Source organism: Oryzias latipes, chromosome 21 (genome assembly GCF_053564925.1).
Source record: "Oryzias latipes strain Hd-rR chromosome 21, Olatipes_Hd-rR_3.1".
Classification (NCBI taxonomy): Eukaryota; Metazoa; Chordata; class Actinopteri; order Beloniformes; family Adrianichthyidae; genus Oryzias; species Oryzias latipes.
Genome location: NC_136257.1, coordinates 34261751 through 34286490, shown reverse-complemented (window position 1 = coordinate 34286490; position 24740 = coordinate 34261751). Strand labels below are relative to the sequence as shown.

General features: G+C 53.0%; 1 protein-coding gene across 2 annotated transcripts in view; it reads left to right on the top strand.

The window, feature by feature from the left end:
* The window catches only part of ptpn4a (protein tyrosine phosphatase non-receptor type 4a), a 37085-nt gene extending 13401 nt beyond the window's left edge, over positions 1-23684 (top strand). Inside the window, exons 2-27 of one of the 2 annotated variants that reach the window (XM_023950763.2) lie at positions 780-934; positions 5372-5479; positions 5702-5744; positions 6128-6206; positions 6586-6630; positions 6708-6760; positions 10171-10291; positions 10681-10768; positions 11419-11507; positions 12367-12430; positions 13258-13430; positions 14002-14070; positions 14454-14588; positions 14661-14822; positions 16922-17081; positions 17162-17245; positions 17317-17373; positions 17439-17616; positions 17754-17920; positions 17994-18084; positions 18172-18233; positions 19454-19600; positions 20501-20629; positions 21171-21319; positions 21388-21523; positions 21599-23684. In XM_023950763.2, coding sequence (XP_023806531.1) covers positions 797-934; positions 5372-5479; positions 5702-5744; positions 6128-6206; positions 6586-6630; positions 6708-6760; positions 10171-10291; positions 10681-10768; positions 11419-11507; positions 12367-12430; positions 13258-13430; positions 14002-14070; positions 14454-14588; positions 14661-14822; positions 16922-17081; positions 17162-17245; positions 17317-17373; positions 17439-17616; positions 17754-17920; positions 17994-18084; positions 18172-18233; positions 19454-19600; positions 20501-20629; positions 21171-21319; positions 21388-21523; positions 21599-21943 — 3072 coding nt within the window. In that variant the 5' untranslated portion in view covers positions 780-796 and the 3' untranslated portion in view covers positions 21944-23684. The remainder of the gene's footprint in view (positions 1-779; positions 935-5371; positions 5480-5701; positions 5745-6127; positions 6207-6585; positions 6631-6707; positions 6761-10170; positions 10292-10680; positions 10769-11418; positions 11508-12366; positions 12431-13257; positions 13431-14001; positions 14071-14453; positions 14589-14660; positions 14823-16921; positions 17082-17161; positions 17246-17316; positions 17374-17438; positions 17617-17753; positions 17921-17993; positions 18085-18171; positions 18234-19453; positions 19601-20500; positions 20630-21170; positions 21320-21387; positions 21524-21598) is intronic. The other variant, XM_023950764.2, reaches the window with a different exon arrangement.
* Positions 23685-24740: the final 1056 nt, after the last annotated feature.

The window sequence follows — 24740 nt, the reverse complement described above, 5'->3', positions numbered from 1 at the left end:
TTTGTCTTTTTCGTTGTTCTCCAACTGAGACACTAAACAGAGGGAACGTCTCCTCTCTCCAGGATTTGGTTCTGGACCCGTTCTTCCTGGTGCGTTCACACTGTGCTGTTTGGTCTGCACCAAAGCCTGGTTCCACTTCACACACGCCCGGCCTGCATCTTTACGTCCAAACATGGGACGTCCTTCATCCACACGTGTCTGATGGAGAACACGCTTCTATAGTTTGCAGCGTAGCGGCGGCAGAACGTGGGGGAACGTCCTCCTGTTTCATCAGACGTCTGAGTCCACCGTCTATGACGGATGCGCTGAGCTATGCAGGTAGAGTTTTCACCGCCGTGCTCACAGAGCACGGCGGTGAAAACGCTGGTCAGTCAGACATCAGTGTCTGCTCGTTCCCCAGACGTTCTCCAGACGTTCTGCTGCTGTTCTCCAGACGTTCTGCTGACGTTCTGCTACTCGTTGTTCCTCAGAGAACATGGAGCTCAGATGTCCTGAACGTGTTTTTTATTGAACTTTCTCTCTAGAAACGTGTTTGATGTGAGCGTCTGATGTGTCAGCGGTTCAGCGGCGTGTTGTGGCGCTGACCATCGACATGGCGCTGACATTCTTTCCTCATGAAGCAGCCGCTCTGCCCCCCCCCATGCCCCCCCTGCCTGCATGGGCCCGCTCTGTAACCGTCGTTCAGACACGTTTCCCTTTGACCTGTCCGTCACACAGTATCTGCAGTGTGAAGCTAAAGCCCCCTCCTCTAATGTTTAACCCCCCCGTGTGACCTGCAGACCCTGGTCGGAGCGTGATGAGCGCGCGCTTCCGCTTGCCCGCTGGCAGATCCTACAATGTCCGGGCGACGGAGCTGGAGCGAGACAGGCAGCACACGCAGGTGGTGTGCAACGTTCTGCTGCTGGACAACAGCGTCCAGGCCTTCAGAGTCAGCGTGAGTACTTCCTGTTACACACACGTATGCACACACACAAATACACACACACAAATACTCACACACACACATACACACATACACACACATACACAGACACACAAATACACACACACAGAAAAGCATTCATTTCTCTGAAAGTCATTTAAACTCTGTGAGGACCCCCCCTCCCCCAGTCCCTCAGATCAGACTGACAGCAGAGTAGTGTGTGTGTGTGTGTGTGGGGGGGGGTGTTATACATCAATGGCAGACATGTCGAGACCCCCCCCCCCCCCCCCCCCCAACACTCTTGTTTTTGGCTGTGTTTGGTGTCTGTGAGTGAGCGGGCAGCCGCCGGGGCAGATGGGATTTCCTGTTGGCTCTGATGCTGGCGGCGGCGAGGATCCTGCAGACGGTTCCTCCCGGCAGACCTCCATGGGTTTGATGTGTGACCGCGTGAAGCGGGAAACTCCCTGCGTGACTCAGAAATGAGGGTGCGCTCCTTTAGCCCCGCCTCCTGCTGCTGCAGCTTCTGAGAACGTCCATGCAGGAGTTCAGGTCCACGAAGGCCTCAGGACGGAACCAAGCTGGTCCACATTCAGTTCTGCAGAGTTCCTCTGTTCTAAAGGAGCAGTCCTGATCACAGCAGAGCTTCACTGTTCCATCATTTCTCCATCTTCTGCCAGACGTTTTCATGAAGCCTTTGTTCTCAGATGCTCAAAGACGGACTCTGCCTGAACTCTAAGAAACGTTCAAACCGTCTCCAGCAGCAGCTCTCCTCTCCAAATGGGGGGATCAGAACCAGAACCTCTCAGGTGTGTGACCGGGCTGCATCATGATGAGGTGATCCTCCACATGCAGAGGCGTGTCCATAACAGGAAGACGATCCCGGGAGGAACCAGCACCTTCTGAACGGGTTCTGCAGACATCCAGACGTCATTCTGTGGACAGAACCAGGAGATGCTGGGTTTGCAGCATAACTTTGAAAACCAGGAGGCTCCATGGGCCGTTGACAGGAGGTGACGGGTCTGAGCCGGTTTTGGCGCCGCGGCGCTGCTTCAGACAGCTGACCTCCACACCTGTGTGGATGAATGACCCGGCCTCAGTCGCCGTCATTGACCGCAGTCCTGAAAGGACGGGAGCAACAATTCCTCTATTGATCCTCCTCCCGGCTGTAAGTCTGGAGGAGAGGAGGTCCAGGAGCAGCTGCTGCCATGGAAACCGAGGAGGCGGAGCTCTGCGACTGGCGGGAAATCCTTCCTGCGACGATGCACCATTAAAGCGGGACGTTTTTGGCTCCAAACGCCCGCTAGTGTTGTTATACTGCTGAGCCTCCACTCTGACCGTGAGGCTGAGCTGCACGGGTAACCATAGCAACCGCAGCAAAGCATCCTGGAAGAAAAGAGGAAAAACAACCACAACATTTAACATTAAAAAGAGGATCTTTCAGCCTTTCTGGTCACCTCCATCTCATTTGTGAAGGACTCCCTGACAGGATCATGTTGGTTAGAAGGTTTGGATGTTTTTTGTTTGAAGCCTCTTCTGCTCCCTCTGATGGGACGCGACTGCCCCCCCCCCCCCCCCATTCTGTCCAGCAGATTTGTTTAGGTTCTCTGCTATCCAATGACTGTCTATGTGAGCTGGCCCCTCCCTTCTGGCGTTCCAAACAGGAAGTGGCTCCAAGAAGCCAAATCCTCTAGACTCGTTCTATTGGTCAGAAGAACCGTTCTGGATTTGATTCCTTTTTAAAAATGTTCTTGATAATCTTTTTTGAATGAGGTTTTTTCTGTAGTTCTAGTTAATCAACTTGTAAACTGACCAATCAGACGGCTCAATAAAGGTAGTTGGAGCCTGATGTCTCCACGTTACCATAGAAACGTTGAACACATTTCGTGTAGCCCGCTTTCAGGCGGTGTCACTCCTGATTGGTGAGAGTGGTTACCATAGAAACGTTGACTCCATCTGACGGGAGAGTGGCGTCTGGATGGGCTTGACTTGGTTGGAGTAGGAAGGAAATCATTTTCTCCGATGCAGTCCCTGGTTCCTAAGAGGAGACCTCCATGCTGCAGAAACCCTCCTCAGACTGATCCCAGTAGAGATCAGAAAGTGACCCTGATGGGAGGAAAATCTCCCAGTTCTCTGCTGGTACCGGGCCGGTTAGCTCATAAAACATGCAGGGGGGGTCATCTCAGCCGCTCCAAACAAACCGCCTCAGACGTGTCAGAAATGGACCAGATGAAGCCTAAGGTTCTATTTGCAGTCTCTGCATCATTGATCTGTCGTAGCTGGACGTCCACAGTGATGCGTTCAGGGCTGCCCTGGAATCCGGAGAGCTCCCACACTGACCTGCCATCAGTGAAGCTGATGGACTGGAGATGGGACTCAACAGAACCGGACGCTCAAAGAACAGACGATGCGTTCAGGGACATCTCAAAGCTTTCAGCTTGACTGGAACCGTCCAGAATCCCTTCTTGTGGGCCATGTCGTCAGTGGTGGAGCCGCTTTGAGGGTCTGCAAAGAGGAAAGTCTGAGGATTGCTAAACCTGGACCGTTGGTGCCGGTCCTTGGTTCTGAGAGACGGGTTAAGGGGGTCTCCTGGGGGGCAGGAGGTGTCCCAGAGACAGAACCCAGCAGAGCAGAGAATGTAAATGCATGAGGACAGAGCGACCCAGAGAGGAGGAGGAGGAGGAGGAGGAGAGGGCTGATTGAGGACGAGGAGACAGACGCTCTTTGTGCCGCTGCCTGAAACCCAGTCCCTCTGCGTGAGAGTGAGGAAGGAGGCGGGATGATGGCGAGCACGACAGGCGGCGAGCGAACCGTGCAGAGATAAGTCTGACGCCCCCCAGTGCCTATCCTACGGGGGAGGGAGGGGAGGATCCCTGAGATGTTCAGCAGATGTTCAGATGTTCCCTTCAGCACAAACACCAGAAGCTGCAGAGCTGCAGTCAGGAATGTGAGGAGCAGCCTGTCCAGACAGGCTCTTCCTCAGCCATCATCATCATCATCATCATCGCTTTAGACAAAAACACCCAGAAGCTCAGAACAGGAAGTCCGACTTCTGAAACACACACACAGAGCAGACACACACACTCACAAAGACTCACACACAGAGCAAACACACACACTCACAAAGACTCACACACAGAGCAAACACACACACTCACAAAGACTCACACACAGAGCAAACACACACACTCACACACAGAGCAAACACACACACTCACAAAGACTCACACACAGAGCAAACACACACACTCACACACAGAGCAAACACACACACTCACACACACTCACACACAGAGCAAACACGCACACTCACAAAGACTCACACACAGAGCAAACAAACACACTCACACACACTCACACACAGAGCAAACACACACACACACACAGAGCAAACACACACACTCACACACAGAGCAAACACACGCACTCACACACACTCACACACAGAGCAAACACGCACACTCACACACACTCACACACACTCACACACAGAGCAAACACACGCACTCACACACAGAGCAAACACGCACACTCACAAAGACTCACACACAGAGCAAACACACACACTCACACACAGAGCAAACACACACACTCACAAAGACTCACACACAGAGCAAACACACACACTCACACACAGAGCAAACACACACACTCACACACACTCACACACAGAGCAAACACGCACACTCACAAAGACTCACACACAGAGCAAACAAACACACTCACACACACTCACACACAGAGCAAACACACACACTCACACACAGAGCAAACACACACACTCACACACAGAGCAAACACACACACTCACAAAGACTCACACACAGAGCAAACACACACACTCACACACAGAGCAAACACACGCACTCACACACAGAGCAAACACACACACTCACACCCACTCACACACAGAGCAAACACGCACACTCACAAAGACTCACACACAGAGCAAACACACACACTCACACACACTCACACACAGAGCAAACACGCACACTCACACACACTCACACACACTCACACACAGAGCAAACACACGCACTCACACACAGAGCAAACACGCACACTCACAAAGACTCACACACAGAGCAAACACACACACTCACACACAGAGCAAACACACACACTCACACACAGAGTAAACAAGCGCAAACACACAGACATAGACTCACACACAGACATACAGAGCAAACACACACACACACAGACATAGACTCACACACACACACACACAGACTCACACACACACACACACACACACCCACACACACAGACATAGACTCATGCACACACACACACACACACACACCGACACTCACACACAAACACACACGCACAAAGACACACGCACACACTCACAGACACTCACACACTCACACAGACTCACACACACACACACACACACACACACACACACAGACAGACGGTGACTGGTCTCCTGGTTCTCTGCAGAAGTCCGATCACGGTCAGGTGCTGCTGGACGCCGTCTTTAGACACTTGGAGCTGACGGAGAGAGACTACTTCGGCCTCCACGTGGCTGATGACGCCTCAGACGCGCCGGTCAGTGCCGCCCTTTATGTTTATGAAGTATTGATGGAAGTTTTTAGAATGAAAGGCCGCCGGTTCTGACAGTTTAAATTTCTGACAGTTTAAAGTTCTGACAGCATATTTTACACTCAGACGTGGTCAGAAGCGGTTCTAGATCAGAACATGGCAGACATCCAGAACAGTAGAAGACCTCACCACTGTGTGACTAAACTTGTCTCCATCAACACTTTGCAGCGCTGGCTGGATCCCAACAAGCCCATCAGGAAGCAGTTAAAAAGTAAGTGACCCCCCCTCTCTGTGAAGAGCGTCTTAGTCACACGTCTGAAAGCCGCTTGTTTGAAGTCACGCGGACAGAGTCTGTCACGCATTTATGATGCAGCCTTTGGGAAGTCCCTACAGTCAGAACATCCTCAGACAAACGGGTTTTTAACCAGCGCCTCTGCGCCGTGGCGCCTTTTGCTGTATTTTTATAATAAAAATAACAGTTTCTGTTTTTCAAAATCTAAGCAGAGACGCGTCTAGAAAACTCTTTTGTGAAAGGTCTGACTCCCGTCAGAGCATCCTTGCTGTGACATGTCTGTGTCCTGTGGGCGGCGGCCTGAGTTCGCCGTAACGCCGGCGTTTGCTCCTCTGCTGACGTTTGTGTCCACGTTCCTGCAGGAGGATCTCCACACAGCTTGAGTTTCAGAGTCAAGTTTTTTGTGACAGATCCGAGCAAACTTCAGGAGGAATACACACGGTGAGTTTATGAGAACCCTGATGCAGGTCTGACCCTCAAGGGGGCGGAGCCTGCGGGACGCTGAGCCTCCTGTGATTCTCTGAAACTTAAATCCAGGACGTGATGTCCAACATTTTCAACGATGATCAGAGTGAGCGAAGAAGTCAAACGTTTGAAAAGTTCACTGACATCAGTTACGTGTGATTGAACACTCCTGATGAAACGGCTCCGCCCCTTTCTGAGGTCATGACCTTAGAGCTGACTCGTGTGGTCCTCAGAGGAGAGCAGGCAGGTCCAGAGGGTGTAGGAGGAACCTGCAGGGCTGTTTTCTCCTGGGTTCGCTGACAGACGGGGGTCAGAGTATAGTTCTCCTAAAGAGCGTTTGGCGTTTTCCTTACAGGTACCAGTACTTCCTGCAGATCAAACAGGACATCTTGACTGGAAGGTGAGTCTGCAGCAGCAGAACTTCCCGCTGATGCCGTTTGCCCAGATGTTCCTGATCTTTGTGTTTCTGTCCTGCAGGCTGCCGTGTCCCAACAACACCGCCGCTCTGCTGGCGTCCTACGCTGTTCAGTGTGAGTACTGCCCCCCCCCCTCCGCCTGGACTTTGATGTTCTCGTCTGTGGAGATCCTTCTGGGGCAGGCCTTTGATTCTTTTTGGTTTGAGGCTTTGGGGGAAGTCTAGGGGAGGTGTTGTACCTTTGGTTAGAGGTTGCCATGGAAACCAAAGAATCTGGGAGCAGCCTCTGTCTGTGCGTGAAGACCAGAATCCCGTGGAGACCTGAGGTGGACAGACCTGTCGTCTCAAAGGCTCCTCAGTCCTGCAGGGTGTTCAGTGTCAGATCTTTTGCTTCTGTCCTTTGGAGTCTCCTCTTCTTTGTCGTCCAGTTCTTCATGATTAACTTCACTTTTGAAGTTCATGACCTGGACTGTCCAGACCCTGACATGTTCATGATCTGACCTGAGTTGGTTACCTGCATCAGGAGAGAGAGAGAGGAGGCTCCCATTGAAGATCTGGAGCGTCGTTTTAGGACCACCTCTTTTCCTCCTCGCCGGCGTTTTGTCATCTGCTCCCTGTTCCGCACCGATTACACCCCCCCTGAAAACGGACCCCCCCCCCCCCCCCCACAGCGGCTCTGGCATGTTTGAAGTCGGCTCAAACAGCTGCAGAATCTAGGTCAAAGCAGAGATTTGACCTATACTTGCAGTGCGCGCACGTGTGCACGTGCACACAGACACGTACTGTGCAGAGCCTGACCCACACTGTGTGTTTTCAGATGGCAGCAGATTATGGAGATAAATGTTTGCTCTGGAGTAGAAAAGCAGCCGCGGTTCTGCTAATTTAGTCTGAGAGGAAAGCGTTTAATCTCTGGTGACTGACGGCGTTCGGACCCAAACCCAAAGCAGGTGCACTGACATGCACGCACACATGCACTGACATGCATGCACACACGCTCTTTACACACACACACATGCTCTTCACATGCACATATGTGCTTGGCGGTTTGTCGTGACTCATAAACCCGCCGAGTTCATCCTGGTTTCTGTTTTCCAGGAAAGAGTTTGGATTATGAAGGACGGTCAGCAGAGCTGCTCCCTGATTCTTTGGCCGCATTTCCACTGCATGGTTCAACCGACCCAATTCTGAGTTTTCCTCTTATGTGGCACAGATCAGATATGACCGGTGAACGGCAGGAAAAAACCCACATAGATTCTGATTTTCTCAGATCGGATTCAGGCCTCTGTGGGAAATAATTGGATACGAATTGGATGCGTGCGTTTGCGTGTGCCATGTAAGCAGACAAATCGGATATTCCCCAGTAAATGCGAGTCGTACGTCAGTGACGTCACTTCAGGACACCACCTGAGATCACATGACTTATTAAGGTGCTTTTGAGCTGATTTGCTGTTGGAGGACAGCTGGAGCCCCAGCAGCGGGACACCGTTGCTCTGGAACAGGCTAGAAGCAGTTTATCTCTTTGCTTGGATCAAACTGTTAGTGCAGCACAACGTCTGCAAACACTTCCTCATTCAAAACTCAGAGAGACATAAGCCGGCCGAGCAGCCCTCTTTTTTCCTCTCCCGCGCATCCCCTCTCCTGCACCTGCCTCTTCCTGGAGCGCCCAAGGCAACGCCTCCTTCCGTCGCTGCGTTGCCTCCATGACAACCACTGTCACACAAAAGAAACACAACAAAAAAAGGGGGGCTACGCTGCTAACAATCAGCTGTTTGGACCAACACGCGTCTTCTAAATGTGCATTTATTACAGTTGTGATTATTGTTAAGGGCCTGCTCGCTCATGATTTTTTAAATCCGTGCGGTCAGTGCTTTTTTCCTGGCTGCAGGACAGCGAAGAAGGATTAGCATTAGGCTAATAATACATGTTAAAAACATTAGCCGTGGAGGGACTTTACTCTCTGAACGGGCAACGAGCATCTTGCATGTAAACATGTGGGAATGACATCAGCCTTTGTTTGGTCTGGACACCACTGGAAACACAAATTCATATGATGGTTTAGAGTTTGTCAGATCTGTGTAGCAGCACTTCCGCCTTCGGCGATCCGGCTGCCGGTCCAACAACAAAGCTAGTCCCGGTGGAAAGTTTCGACAAACCGCGGTGCGTCCGAAGGAGGACCGCAGAAGGCGGAAATGCTGCTAGGTGGTCCTCAGAACGTCTCCGTTGGATAGTTTCAGCGTTGTATGGTGTAAATACAAAAATCAGATACGGGACACTTTTAAAAGATGATGTAAGCGGGTCGTCAAAAAAATCGGATTTAGTCAGAAAATCAGATTTGGGCATCAAGACCTGCAGTGTAAATGCAGGTCTTGAGGATGAGGATGATGAGGATGAGGATGATGAGCAGTCACCTGGATGTGGTTGTCATGACGCCTAAAAAGACGTGCAAAGGAGCCTGACAGTGGAGCATGCCCAGTGAGGCTCATAGCTCTGCAGATGAGGTCCACATTTCTGGAACCAGAGTTCAAGGCGCCTCTGCTGGTCGCCTGGTGAACTGCGCCCTGTCCCAGTCAGTCCTTGAACCTTAACCCAAAGGTCAAAGGGTCGCTGACAGAGGTCAGGTTTCACGTCTCTGAAGACCAGCAGGGATGTCTGAGTCTTTGATTGAATGTGGGTGGATGTTCTGTCACCATTAGAGATGCCAACTCCTGTGGTCCAGGGGTTCCTAGCCTGAGCTCCTCACATGGCCTCGAGCTCCTCCCACAAGATGGCGAGAAATGTTCTGTGAAGATTAGCTCGTTGTTATCAAATCATCTTGTTTCTGAGAAACACAGAAAGGACGTCCAGATGATGTCACGGCGTCTTTGTTCCTCTGTTTGCCGCCCCTCTGAATGTCTCCTGGATTATCTCATCCCAGATTACAGCTAGAGCGGTTCTGCACACCTCTCTGTTCTGATGGGTCTTCTGGATGAAGATGCTTCTCTTTGTTTGTTGGGTTCTCCTCATGTTCTCAGCTCTTAATCTGTTCTTTCCAAATGCTTTTTTTGCCCTTCTGCGTGTTCTTGTGGATTTTTCTGTTGTTGAATCTGTTTTGTGCTTGACTCAGTGGAAAATGTTCACCTGAAAACATAAGAACTTTCTGAGAAGCTTTCAGGTGCCTCAACCTGCCACCGGAACCAGAACAACTAAAGTTAGACCCGTGAAAAGAAAAATAAATAAGAAAGCCGTATCCAAGTATCGGATTCTTTATCTGGATTTGGATTATTCAGAAAAATGAGATTATTTGACATGAAAAGATTCAGAAAAATCGTCTCTTCCTGCTGAGAAATAAGGCGGGAAAGTTAACTGACCGTTGGTGGTTTTGGGACTGAAGGTTTCAGCTGCAGCTCCTCGATTAGGGTTCAGACTATCCGCTTTGGTGGAAATGCAGATGGCGGCGGCGAGAGACCAAGCTTCTGGTCAGAGCTGTCATCCAGGAAGCGGCGAGGTTCCGTTCTCATTCTGAAGCTCTTCTCTCTGCTCCTGCAGCCGAGCTGGGGGACTACAACGAGGCCGAGCACAGCTCCGGGTATCTGTCCGAATACTGCTTCATCCCGGCCCCCCCACAGGACTTCCACAAGGAGGTGTCCAAGCACCACCAGCAGCACAGGTAAGAGGGCCTCACCTGTGCTTTTGTTCTGAGTGATGAAGAGGAGAAGCAGATTCTTTGATGAGACGATGGGTTTTTTAGCCACGAGGAAGTCGGTGCTGCAGAACCGGGTCAGACGGGATCCAACAGTTCCTGAAATGCTGTTTAGACTGAAGCCAGTGATGTTAGCCTGAACTCTGAAGGCTCGGCCCCCCCCATCACTTCTCCAGATTCTGGCCAAAGATGCCTCTGCCTCACTGGGAGTGATGACTCAGCGCTTTAGGCCTTAGAGAAGCCGCTGAGCGCCTTGGCCGTGGACATGAGGGAGGATTGGTGGCGTCCGTCCGTCAGACGTTCTTGTTTGTGTTCTGCTGCTGTTCCTCATCTCACCTCCGTCTGTTTCTTCCCAGCGGCCTGACCCCCGCCCAGGCCGAGTTCAATTACCTGAACACGGCGCGGACGCTGGAGCTGTACGGGGTGGAGCTGCACTATGCAAGGGTAACACGCACGGGACACGCGCACACACGCACACACACACACACACACACACACACACACACACACACGCACACACACACACACACACACACACACACACACACACACACCCTTACACACACTTACACACCCACGCACACACACACTTACGCACACGCACCTACACACATACATGCACACACACCTACACACCCACGCACACACACACACACACTTACGCACACGCACTTACACACATACATGCACACACACACACACACACACACCTACACGCACACTTACACACACGCACACACACACACTTACACACCCACGCACACACACACACACTTACGCACACGCACCTACACACATACATGCACACCAACACACACAGACACACACACTTACACGCACACTCGTGCACACACACATGCTTTCAGTGAGGGACGGAACCAGGGCAGCAGAACTGGGGGGGGGGGGGGGGTCTTTTTGAATGTTTTTAAAGTTTCTTCTAAACGGTCTTCTTTCTTCTAAACGGTCTTCTTCCTCCTCAGAGGAGACCATGAATGTTGGGGCGGGTTCTGCTGAACTATCTCCACGTTCCAGGAGAGTCAGAGATGTGAGCAGACGGTGGTTTGTGGTTCTCAGACGGTTCTCTGTTTCTTCAGGACCAGAGGAACGCAGAGATCCTCATGGGGGTGATGTCCGCCGGCGTGGTGGTCTACCAGAACAGGGTTCGGAAAAACCTCTTCCAATGGTGAGTGGCTCCTGCCTCCTTCTGTTCCTTGGAACCTCGACCCTGCGATGAGCCGGTTCTGATCCGGGTTTGGCTGATGAGGCTGGGATGGAGGGTTGGACCACAGACTAGGGGGGGTTTTTCCAGAGCGACGCTCTCGGTTCCAGATTTGGTGATGGCGTGACCCTCAGTGAGGCTGCAGCACGTTTGGGAAACTGGAAGGTTCTGCCGGGTTTCTCCTGTGGGGAGAACCAGTGTGGAGCTAGACCTCCTGGGAAAGTGACACGCTTGGCTACACCTCCTCCTGCTCCTCCTCCTGCTCCTCCTCCTGGAGCATGACGCTCCTGCTTCAGCTGTGGAGCAAACATGCTTCTCCTGTCTCCTTTGCTGGGGGGGGTTAACTTGGAGAAGGTCCCGACAGAGGCGGAGCACCGCGTGGAGCAGAACCTCCTCTGCCCGGTTCTCCCTCCACTTCGGTCCAAAAATGAAAAAGGAGAAGAACTTGAGGGTTTCTGCCTCGTTCTCTGTCTGCAGAATGAGCCACAGGAAGAGGGGCTGTGAGTCACTGTGTGCGTGCGTGCTCGTGCATGTGCACGTGAGAGCGGGCCAGTGTCTTTAGCAGCAGCGATGAGTCAGAAGGTTTGGGTTCCTCTCTGACAGCCTGTGTGGTCTCTGATTGGATCTCATACCTGTGATCTGACCAGGATGGGGGAGGGGGGCATGTTTTCCCCCCAAACAGCTGAGTTCTGGATGTGACGATAAACGTTTGTGTTTGTGATGCAGAAGATGAAGCTTTTCACTCTGAACCGTGGATCAACAACAAAATCATCTTCCTCCTGTTTTTGCTGCAGTTTTTGATGAAAGTTTTTCTGCTTTTTAGGCTGAAAATTGTGAAAATTTCCTTCAAGTCGAAACAGTTTTTCATCCAACTGAGAAGAGAGGCAGTGAGTACCCCCCCCCCACCCCCACACACGCATGAAGAAAAGAACACACACATTATTGTGCATTTCTGGATCGCCGTATTCAACCAACGATCTATTCTACCGCTTGATGATGTCATCAAGTCGCGAAAGAGCAATAGGGAGGAGCCAGAGGGGCAGGAGTTCAGAATCAGCCTCACATTTTGTGTGTGTGTGTTTTGTGTGTATGTGTGATTTGTGTTTTTGTCTGTTTGTGGTTTTGTGTGTTTCTGTGTGTTTGTGTGATTTGTGTTTTTGTGTGTGGTTTTGTGTGTGTGTGTTTTTGTGTGTTTCTGTGTGTTTGTGTGTATGTGTGTTGGTGGTGCATAGATTTAATGTGTGCTATCTGCATGTGTGGTTTTTTTGTCTGCATGTGTGTAATCTGTCAGATTAGGCTGTTGTTGTTGTTGTTGGCTCCGCCTCCTCTGTAATCTCTGTTTTCCAGCAGATTGTCAACAACATTTAGCTGGTTTGAGCTTTAGAATAAACCTGATTGACATTCTTTGATAGAAATGACACGTTTAGACTCAGAAGGTTCTAGTAGAGCAGAGGTCACGGGTTAGTGGTGGTAGTTTTTAGGTGGTGATGAAGGTAAACAGAGGATTTGTTTCCAAAGATGCAGCTCAGCAGACGTCACAGAGAACAGCTGTGATTGGTCAGGACGGTCTGGCTGCGTCAGACCGGACCTCAGAACCTCTGCGGGTCCGGACGGACCTTTGTGTCCTGAAGGTCCTGGAGCTGTGTCTTCTGCTCACAAATCAGATGGTTTTTCAAAAGCTTTGCTGTCCCCCTTTGCTGCCCCCCCCATGTAGACGGAGACCCGAGAGACGCTGCTGGGCTTCAACATGGTGAACTACCGGGCCTGCAAGAACCTGTGGAAGGCCTGCGTGGAGCACCACACCTTCTTCCGGCTGGAGCAGCCCATCCCCCCCCAGAAGAACTTCTTCGCTCACTACTTCTCTCTGGGCTCGAAGTACAGATACTGGTGAGCAGCCGCTCCTGCAGGCTTCCATCATGGATTCATGAGGAGGGAAATGTTTGGATGTTTGAGGTTTTCACTTTGCTTTGGAGAACCCAGCACTTTTTGAAAACTCAGACACTACAGAGTTGTGGGCGGGGCTGTTGCCACGCGGCAATCCCGCCCCCCTTCCCATCCCATTGCTGAGAGCTGGGGAGCTTGTGGCCCCGCCCAGCGATCTTTTTCAGCCGCTCACTCCTCCTCCTCCTCCTGTGAGGAGTCGGATGACGAGGAGGAGACGGAACAGCTCACACGTGCATGTGAGGGGGCGTGCACGTTGTTCCGTTTCCTGTGGGGGGGTCTCATGTGGGTCTTCGGTCAAACTCAGTCCAGTTCTGTGACCAAACCCCCCCAAACCTGCAGGAAGCCATTTCTGCTCCGGTCTCTGTGGGAAAACAGGATGAGTGGACCCAAAGAACAGAGTCCAGGTTCTGAAGGGGCTTCCAGAACCGGGTCTTTGGGTTGTTCACCGCTGACTGGTTCTTGTCTGTGCGGATCCTGGACATCCTGACCTGACGCTTCATCACGTCTGTTCCAGCGGGCGGACGGAGGTGCAGTCGGTGCAGTACGGGAAGGAGAAGGCGGTCAAGGACAGAGTCTTCGCCAGGTACGACACTCTTTGAGGTGAAGGTAACCAACCCAGGTGTCGTCCACTCCACGCCAGGGACGGGAGGGGTTCTTTATAGCTGCCGCTCACACAGGAAACAAGGGTTCCTCCTGTGGAACAAACATTAGCATCATTCCACAGATGTCTGTAAGTGTCGTTGTTTCCTGAGCAGAAGTTCAGATCTTAGATTCCCGTCAGCTGTTCAGTCATCTGCCAATAAAAGAATTGAATGTGACAAATGGGAACCTTTATGCAAAGTAGTTTAAACTTGATTGGTTCTACGGCCCTCCTGGTTGGTGGATCAAGTGGCACCGAAAGAGGCGTGACGCCGGCGTAAACCGCGGCGGAGTTCGTCTGCTGACTCAGCATTTGTGTCCGAGCAGGTCTCCCAGCAAACCCTTGGCCAGGAAGTTGATGGGCGGGACGGACTGGGAGTCGGTCAGCAGGAACAGCCTATCAGATGAGAGGCTGGAGACCCAGAGCCTGCCCACCCGCTCTCCCCCCGGCACCCCCAGCCAGTGAGCCCCCCTGTTCTCCAGAACCGGAATCTGAAGGTTTGAGATCTTCTGACAGGAGTGTGGTTTCCACAGGAACTCGCTGTTCGTCCAGGAGGGCACACGCCTGCGCCCCTCCTCTGTCGGCCATCTGGTTGATCATGTGATCCACGCCTCCCCCAGCCTGCCCGTCTTCTCCTCCAATCACAAGTCGGCGTCGTCCACGCAGGCCAACAGCATCAGCCTGGACTCCACGCCGTGAGTCTGACCTCCTCTGCTCCTCTCACAGCTCCTGGACCCACTAGTGTGGGAAACTCGGTACCAGAGGAGACGCCCTCTAATTTGGAGGTTAAACTTTCCTCCTCTGCGTTTGTTCCAGACGCTTTTATTTCTGTTTTTAAAACTCTGTGGCGTCCCCCGACGGTTCACACCCTCCGTCAGTGACACTTAGCTCCCCCCGCTGGAGCCAGCAGCCCATAAAATGTGTTTACAGCAGGAGGAGGCGGAGCCTTTGGGCTGAAGCTGGAGGGGTTCCTCAGAGGGAGAAGCTGCAGAAGCAGAGAGGCAGTTCATGAAGCAGCGTCTGCGCAGGCAGCTCTGTTAGTGAGGAACAGGGTTCGTCCTCTTCCTGTCCTGCAGACAACCTTCAGAGGTTCGAACCCGCAGTCGGGGCAGACGGACCCGCAGTCGGGGCAGAGGGACCCGCAGTCGGGGCAGACGGACCCGCGGTCGGGGCAGACGGACCCGCGGTCGGGGCAGACGGACCCGCAGTCGGGGCAGACGGACCCGCAGTCGGGGCAGACGGACCCGCAGTCGGGGCAGACGGACCCGCAGTCGGGGCGGAGGGACCCGCGGTCGGGGCAGACGGACCCGCGGTCGGGGCAGACGGACCCGCGGTCGGGGCAGACGGACCCGCGGTCGGGGCAGACGGACCCGCGGTCGGGGCAGACGGACCCGCGGTCGGGGCAGACGGACCCGCGGTCGGGGCAGACGGACCCGCGGTCGGGGCAGACGGACCCGCGGTCGGGGCAGACGGACCCGCAGTCGGGGCAGACGGACCCGCAGTCGGGGCAGACGAACGCTCAGTCGGGGCAGACGGACCCGCAGTCGGGGCAGACGGACCCGCAGTCGGGGCGGAGGGACCCGCGGTCGGTGCAGAGCGACCCGCAGTCGGGGCAGACGGACCCGCGGTCGGGGCAGACGGACCCGCGGTCGGGGCAGACGGACCCGCGGTCGGGGCAGATGGACCTCCGGTTGGGGCGGACGAGCCCGCGGTCGAGTTCAGGGGGGAGCATTTCTCAGCTGCAAATCAGACAGATTACACTGAATTGGCAGATCTTCTGTCTGCAGAGCTCCTTGAAAACGAACAGCACAAATGTTGCTTTTGAGCAAAAAGGTGTCATGGTCACTGTTGCGCTTTCCATCTGTCTGCGCAGCCGTCATGTTACAGGGTAAACCTCAGCAGCTGGATGGAGGAGGTGGAACTGCTGCAGCCTCACTGATCTCACTGAGAACAGGACTCAGATGAGGTTTTCTTTATTTGTTTGGAAACTGAATTCTTCCAGGCAGATTTAATCCCAGAGGAGGAGATAATCTCACTTCTGCTTTCTGTGGTCGTCCTGCTGCGTCTGAGGAAACGTTCTCAGCTGATTCCTCTGAAAACGGTCGCTCTGCAGCTTTTGGACGTCGCCTCAGTGGCTGTAGGTCGTCTGCGGGAGGGGGGGGGTTCATGGTGGAGGTTAGATGGAGGCGGATGAAGGGAGCAGCTGAAAGGTCTACGAGGGCGTTTTTCAGAGGGGGGGTGACACGTTTAAATCCTGTTTCAGGAAACTACATTTTTTCTGTGAATCTTCCTCCTTTCATTTCTCTGAATCGGATTCAAAGCTGCCTCCAAACTCTGCAGGATTCCTCCTCTGTCATCGTTTTCCCAGCATTCCACCTGGAGCTTCCTTATTCTAAAATAGCCCCCCCCCCCCCCCATTCCATTATAAGGAAGTGTGGGGGGAGGGGGGTGTTTTCCATTTAGTCTCTGAAGTTTTCATGAAATTTCAGAGATCTGAACAGTGTTTACCACAAACTTTGACATCTGACCCCCCCCCACACACACATGCCCCTCCCTCCCTGGAGGGGTGACCTGCTTTTGACCCCCCATGTGTTTACAGCAGCAGACAAATCAAAGGCGGTGCACTTTGACGGCTGCTCATAGCCCCCCCCACTTGCAGTAAAACATTAGGATTGAGGGAGGGGGGGGGGTTCATGGTTGAAGCTGAGTTAGCGATGAAGGACATAGACTTCCTCTGGAGGCTTTAGGAGGAAATATTCCTCATTCAGGTTCTGCCCCCCCCTCCCCCCCCCAGGTCTCCAGAGGGGGTGGAGGGTCAGCCCCCGGCGCTGCCCCCCAAGCAGCTGAGCAGAAAGACGCTGAGCCAGATCATCCAGGCTCACTCTCAGCAGAGCCTGCTGGACAACCACGTCAATGAAATGTACGACGTCCCAGCAAACCCCGAGAAGACCACGGTCAGTCCCCCCCCCCCCCAAAAAAAAAACTTTATTGAGACCGAATCGTTTCAATAAATGTGAAATGCTGACTGTTTCAGCTGAACGGCGTCGTCCCGCACGATAACCTGGTTTTGATCAAGATGAGACCCGATGAACACGGACGCTTCGGCTTCAACGTGAAGGTGAGTCTGAGGGATGCTGAGGGGAGGGGCAGCTCGATGGGGCAGCATGTCACGTTTTCGTTTACCTGCAGGGGGGGGTTGATCAGAAGATGCCCATCATCGTGTCCCGCGTGGCTCCAGGAACGTCGGTGAGTCCCGCCTCACGATGGCATCCTTCCATCCGAGCCCCAGCTGACCCCGTCTTCCTCCGCAGGCGGACCTGTGCGTGCCGCGCCTCAACGAGGGCGACCAGGTGGTCCTGATCAATGGGCGGGACATCTCTGACCACACCCACGACCAGGTGGTCATGTTCATTAAGGCCAGCTGCGAGAGCCACTCCGGAGAGCTCATCCTGCTGGTCCGACCAAACGGTGAGCAGGGCAGCTCTGAAGGTTAGACTGAAGACACGCTGTTTTTAAGCTCCGCCCACATGTAAAGACAAAGACCAAGACTTTAGAAATGAAGTTGCCTGTGTAAGAAATGTCTAGTAGGACTCCTTTAAAATCACATGACTCCCTTTTTTTTGTAGCCAATTACGACGTGGTGGAGGAGAAGGCGGAGTCTGAGCCCGATTTTCAGTACATCCCCGAGAAAACCCCCCAGGACCCGGCCCAGGTGGACCAGCATGCCCTGAGGGACTCCATGTCCGTGCTGAGGGAGGGCCTGAGCAGCGGCGCCGTCCTGTCCCAGTTTGACGTAAGGACAAGAATGAAGGACAGAAACGAGGAAAGCTTTGGCGTCTTCCTCTGACTCCTCCTCTCTCCAACAGCAACTGTACAGGAAGAGGCCGGGCATGACCATGCTGTGCGCCAAGTTACCTCAGAACGTGTCCAAAAACCGCTACAGAGACATCTCTCCCTGTGGGTTTCTGCACGCTCACATCCGCCTGCTTAGACTCGGTCCTCTGCAGATGCTCTGAACTCTGCTCCTCCTCCTCCCTTTGACAGATGATGCTACGCGGGTCCTGCTGAAGAGCACCGACGACTACATCAACGCCAACTACATCAACGTGAGTTCCTGTTTGTGGGCAAAGCTGCAGATGGGTGGATGTCAGAAGGAGGTTAGGAGGAGCCGGTTTGTGTATTTGCAGTTCTACAGCTTGCAGATGCTGCAGACAAGCCTGCAGTCAGAGCAGACGAGCCTGCAGTCAGAGTGGACATGACTGCAGTTAAAGCAGACAAGCCTGCAGCCAGAGCAGACGTGACTGCAGTTAAAGCAGACAAGCCTGCAGCCAGAGCAGACGTGACTGCAGTTAAAGCAGACAAGCCTGCAGCCAGAGCAGAAGTGACTGCAGTTAAAGCAGACAAGCCTGCAGCCAGAGCAGACGTGACTGCAGTTAAAGCAGACAAGCCTGCAGTCAGAGTGGACATGACTGCAGTTAAAGCAGACAAGCCTGCAGTCAGAGTGGACATGACTGCAGTTAAAGCAGACGAGCCTGCAGTCAGAGTGGACATGACTGCAGTTAAAGCAGACAAGCCTGCAGCCAGAGCAGACGTGACTGCAGTTAAAGCAGACAAGCCTGCAGCCAGAGCAGAAGTGACTGCAGTTAAAGCAGACAAGCCTGCAGCCAGAGCAGAAGTGACTGCAGTTAAAGCAGACAAGCCTGCAGCCAGAGCAGAAGTGACTGCAGTTAAAGCAGACAAGCCTACAGCCAGAGCAGACGTGACTGCAGTTAAAGCAGACAAGCCTGCAGCCAGAGCAGACATGACTGCAGTTAAAGCAGACAAGCCTGCAGCCAGAGCAGAAGTGACTGCAGTTAAAGCAGACAAGCCTACAGCCAGAGCAGACGTGACTGCAGTTAAAGCAGACAAGCCTGCAGCCAGAGCAGATGTGACTGCAGTTAAAGCAGACAAGCCTGCAGCCAGAGCAGATGTGACTGCAGTTAAAGCAGACAAGCCTGCAGCCAGAGCAGAAGTGACTGCAGTTAAAGCAGACAAGCCTGCAGTCAGAGCAGACGAGCCTGCAGTCAGAGTGGACATGACTGCAGTTAAAGCAGACAAGCCTGCAGCCAGAGCAGACGTGACTGCAGTTAAAGCAGACAAGCCTGCAGCCAGAGCAGATCAGAGAGAAGCAGGTTTGCGTCCCATCCCAGTTCCTGCTGGGATAGTTGAACCACTGCACGTATGAACGAGCCCCCCTGTTCATTTGAACAATTCTAAATCAACGGTGAGGCCCCGCCCCTGCGGGGGATCCTCCCCTCTGATTGGTTGTTCCTCTGCTTATGTTCAGATGGAGATTCCCGCCTCCAGCCTGATCAACCGCTACATCGCCTGCCAGGGCCCGCTGCCCACAACCTGCTCCGACTTCTGGCAGATGACCTGGGAGCAGGCCTCGTCCATGGTGGTGATGCTGACCACGCAGGTGGAGAGGGGGCGGGTACGTGACAAACCCAAGCTTAGAGGATTTTCAGGTCAAGTGCTCAAAAGGTTCTGGAGCTGACAGCCGCTCAAGAACGGAGAATGTCCTTCTGACCTTCCGTCCTAACAGATGAGGAGGAATAGAAGAGGTCAAAGCTTCATAGTTCAGGTTCCTCTGATGGTGGAGTTTGTTAGAATTCAATTCAATTCAGTTTTATTTGTAAAACCCAAATAAACAACAACAGTCGTCTCAGTGGGCTTCGTGCCGGTAATAGTAAGGTAAACATACAATCAAAAAGGATCATAAATGCATAGAACTCAATAGGATAATACTAAAACTTTAACCAAACAGACTAAACTAAACTGGCATCCCTGTCCTTAGACCCCCCCTTCGCGTGGTCTAAGGACCGAGAACATCTCTGTTCTAACAAACTCCACTGAGACCAGAACGCAGCTTCCAGAACATGATGCAAAGTAAACTTTCAAGGTACGAAAAGGTACGGAACTTGACCCTTGAACCTCTGGGATCCTTGGAGGACAAATCTTTCCATCTGTGAGGACTTTGGATCTTTAGTGGAGATCCACTGAGACTTTGGAGGAGGACCAGCAGGAGGATCCAGGAGCGTCAAAGCCCAGTCCAAGTTCAGTCTGCAGATCCATTCAGTGACGGATGAAGGGCGGAGATCCTCAGGGATCCTGCTGGAAGCTTCTCTCCACTTTTAAGCTGTTAATCTGAAATAAGTTCATCTGAAAACGTTTTTCCCAAAAAGACGGTTGGTTGAGGTTCAATGACTGTGATGTCCGCTGCAGAGGAAGACTCTGATCCTCTTCATGGTATTTGTGGAGATTTCATGAAGTTCTGAACATCTGAAGATGGAGCAGCAGTCTCATCTGCTGGATCTCTTCTTTGGGTTTGTAGGTGAAGTGTCACCAGTACTGGCCCAACCCGGACAGCAGCGCCACCTACGGGGACTTCGCCGTCACGTGTCTGAACGAGGAGGGCAGCGCCGCCTTCCTGGTCAGAGAGATGACCCTCACCGACGTGAAGGTGAGTGGAAGCGACCTGCAGGGACGTGTTCGCGTCTTCTGACGAAGGCCCAGCTGCTGCTCGTGAGCCGCTCGGGACCGGAGGAGGTGTGTTGTCATGGTGACCAGTGTGGGCTGTTCTTTTTCTGGATGCGGCTGAACACTGGCCTCATCCTGGATGCTGGTTACCGTGACAACCCAACCACCCCAATGCAGATGAAGAGAGCTAGAGGAGGATGATGATGAACATTTGATTCATGAAGGTTTTTTTGCTCGCGTGACTCTGATTAGCTTCTGCCAGTGACTGTTACTATGGAGACAGATGGGTTACTAAGGCGACAATCAGTTCCTCCTGCTTCCTGCTGGTTCAGAAATGATAGCAAAAAAGACTGGGATCCATAAATGTGCAAACAGAACCAGAACCACTTTTATGTGTTGATGTGATAAATGTGGCTGTGGTTCTGGATCCTGTTTTCACAGGAACTGCGTGTTGGTTCAGAACCGGGACCGGCCTCGGTTCTGCTTTTGACGTCTTCTCAAACGCTTTCTGTGTTTGTGCTCAGAGCGGCCAGCAGAGGGAACTCACGCAGATCCAGTACCTGGCGTGGCCGGATCACGGCGTTCCTGACGACTCCACGGACTTTCTGGACTTTGTGGCTCTGGTTCGGAGCAAACGGGCCGGTCAGGACCAGCCAGTGGTGGTTCACTGCAGGTTAGTGTAGCGTCTTCCTCAGGCGACATGTTGACACGCCTCCGTCTGACCTCCTTCTGCTCGCACAGCGCGGGCATCGGCCGGACCGGCGTCCTCATCACCATGGAGACGGCGCTGTGCCTGATGGAGTGCGGTCAGCCGGTGTACCCTTTGGACATCGTCCGGACCATGAGGGACCAGCGGGCCATGATGATACAGACGCCGGTGAGTACCCCCAGCGTCTGCGCCGCGGCGCTCGCCCTGGCTCTGCGCTTCAGCGCCGCCTCTCTCTCCCCGCAGAGCCAGTACCGCTTCGTGTGCGAGGCCATCCTGAAGGTGTACGAGGAGGGGCTGGTCCAACCCTCCAGAGCGGCCGTCTACGCACACAGAGACAGGAGCAGCGGGGAGGTGGAGAAGAAGGAGGCGCAGAGGGACGAAGGCGAGGAGGTGGTGGTGGCGGCGGCGGAGCTGCTGGACGGGGGGCTGGACGAAGAGGAGGACGATGACGACGATGAGGAGGTGGAGGTGCTAGATGTGGGCGAGGTGACGGAAGAGGAAGACGAGGAGGTGGAGGAGCCGAGCGTGGCCAGCGCCACCAGCGTGACGAGTGAGACCAGCGCCAACCCAGACCCTGAGAACCCGTGAAACCCTGGATGCCCCAGGGGGGGGGTTCCGGGATGGTGCTGCGGGGAGAACAAAAGCACTGTTGCACTTTATGCCGTCAAAAACGGAAACCGGACAAAGGAGAACCCCTGAAGGAGCCGCTGGCTCCGCTGAGGCCCGACCTCAGGCTCCAGAAACAAAGAACAAACCCAGAAAAGTAGGAGCGAGTGGATGTGGACGGGGAGCCGTGGCAGTGCCATATGTACGAAGAGGAGGCGGCGCCCCTCCGCTCACGTTTTTTAGCCACTGGGTCGCCCTTTCTGAGCGCGTCTGCCAGACGGACCCGCCTTTTCTATCGTCCTTCTAGCTGAAGAGAGAGCCCTTCTTTTGTTCCTCAGAGTATTTATTGTGTTTTAGTTGGTCCAGGCCTGTCCACTGATCATAAAGCTGGATGTTTTGTTCGTACGCGTCTCGAGCTTCATGCTTTCCTGAATAACCCTTAGCTAGTGCCGTAGTGTGACTCCTCCTCCTGCTTCCCTTCTTTTGCGTTTTGTGGGGAAGTGATTTTATTTATTGCACTCGCTCGGGTCTTTCTCACCCGTGGGGTGCTGTGGGGCGTTGGATTCTTCCTCCCGCTTTGGTCCGAGCCTCATCACGCTGAAATCTCTTATCCTTCCTGCCGGAGTGTCCTTGAGCCAGACGCTCGACAGCAGTCTCAGTGGTTTTATATGCAATCGCTTTTTCTTTTTCCCCGCCGCTTTTTTTGAACAACTACTGTAGTGATCTGACCAAGCGCTGCAGCGGGTCATTCCGGACCCTGACTCGGCTCCAGCGGGTCATTCCGGACCCTGACTCTGCTCCAGCGGGTCATTCTGGACCCTGGCCCAGCTCTAGTGGGTCATTCTGGGCCCTGCAACAATTTGTGAAAAAGGAATCAGCTCCTTTAAATTACGCGGTACATTGTTGCGTGGAGACTTTGTTTACCTTGGATCAGCTGTTTGTGGGGGGTTGGGGGGGGGGGGCTGTCCATCAGTCATCCTCTCCCTCTGCGGTTTCCCTCTTTTCGGTCGGCCTTCTGTAACTGGAAAAACTCCCAGGTTTTCCGCCTCCGATGTGGAGGTGGGACCAGAAGGAGAACCTGCGTTCCTCTCCACCTACTCCTTCAAAGCCCTTCAGCCCCCCCTGCCCTCCCCACAGCATCACCCCCTTCCCTGTCAGTCCAAACGTCTCCTGTTGGACCACGACACGCTGATCTGAGCGGAGCATCATGGGTACAGAAGCACAGACGGAGGCGGCTCTGCTGACCTTTCACGCCGATGAGAACAGCCTCAAAGATTTCCAGAAGCTCCGGAAAAAACGGCCGCCGGCTCCACTAAACGAAACCTTTTTTTGTGTTTTGATCAGTGGCGTTTGAGGCGGGGCCGCATCCTCTGAGGGGTGGGGTCAAAGTTGGTTCAGTGGTAATGGAAGCGGAGCTCCTGGTGGTTTCCTAAAGGTCACACATAACTGGAAGGGAGGGGGGCAGCACTTTGTAGAAGGCCTGGGGGGGCAGGTAGAGCTACTGGAAGAAGAGAACCTGGAGTCAAACTGCGTTAAGTGAGGTGTTTTATTTTAATTTATGGCTTTTATTTTGTTTGAGAAAAAGACACTTGTAAAGAATGAGGAGAAGAACTAACTACACAGTGCCACTTGTTAATCTTGTGTAAATACTAGACCCTGTAAATACTATGTTGTATATGAAAAAAATCTTTAAATAAAAGGGAAAATCATTTGTGAGCAGAAATGCTGTGTTTTTCCGTTGGATGACTCGCTCTGAGGCTTCAGACGACCTCGCTCCTCCACCTGTAACTACGTCACACGGCGAAAGCACGGCGCCACTTTACGCCTGCTCTGGAAAGTATGGCGTCAGCTGATGCGCGGCGTCATCTCTGATGCAAGGCGTCAGCCTGAATAACTGGGAGGCTTATGTCCACGGATGCAACCCGATTATGAGCCACCAAATGCTTATGCTGCATTAGGATGGGATTAGCAGCTCCAGGTGGCAAAGCAGGGGGCGGGGCTTAGAGGGACCTGCTATGAGATTCTTCTGTCCGCCATCCTTTCAGCCGTGAAAACCCGGATATGAAGCGCTCATCCGTGTTCACCAAGGTGCTTCAGAGTTTAATGAAGTGAGGGGTTGAAATGAGTTCAGAACCTCTTGAACCGGGTCGGGACCTTGTTTATTCCCAAACACCGCCTGTGTTCAGCCCCTCTTTCTGCTCGGTGACCGTAAATCTGAGCAGATCCACTCGGGTCACAAAGGTAACCTGAGAGGTCACACACCAGCACAGCCTGAATGGACCAGCAGGGGGCGCTGCTGTCGAAGTTTTCAATTAAAACTCATTCAAATGTGTTTTAGAGGCTACTTTCTCAGAAAAAGTCCAGTTTCACTCATTATCTGCGGTTTCATCAAACAGATGAAATGAGTCAAAACTAGATAACTTCTTAAAAGTTTCATCCCAGAACTTTTCCAGGATTCCTGGTTGTTCTTGAACTGGACTGGGGAGGGGAGGGGGGGCTTCAGGTATCCGGCTCTCCATTAGAGGTCCCGGTTTCAGTGGATGAGCCAGAACCCATCTCCGTCTTCAAGACTTCACCCGGGTGAACCTGCTGCTGGTTCTCCAGCAGTAAACCTGGACCGCTCTGGAATATTCTGGGATGAACCTGGAGGGGGGCCCCTCCCCCCTTCTGATGTTCCTTATAACCAGGGATTCAGATGCTCGCGTCCGTCTAGTGTCTTCTGGCAGATTTGGTAATGTTTCTGCTTTCTCTGTATGTGAGATCTGAATTTTAGTTGATT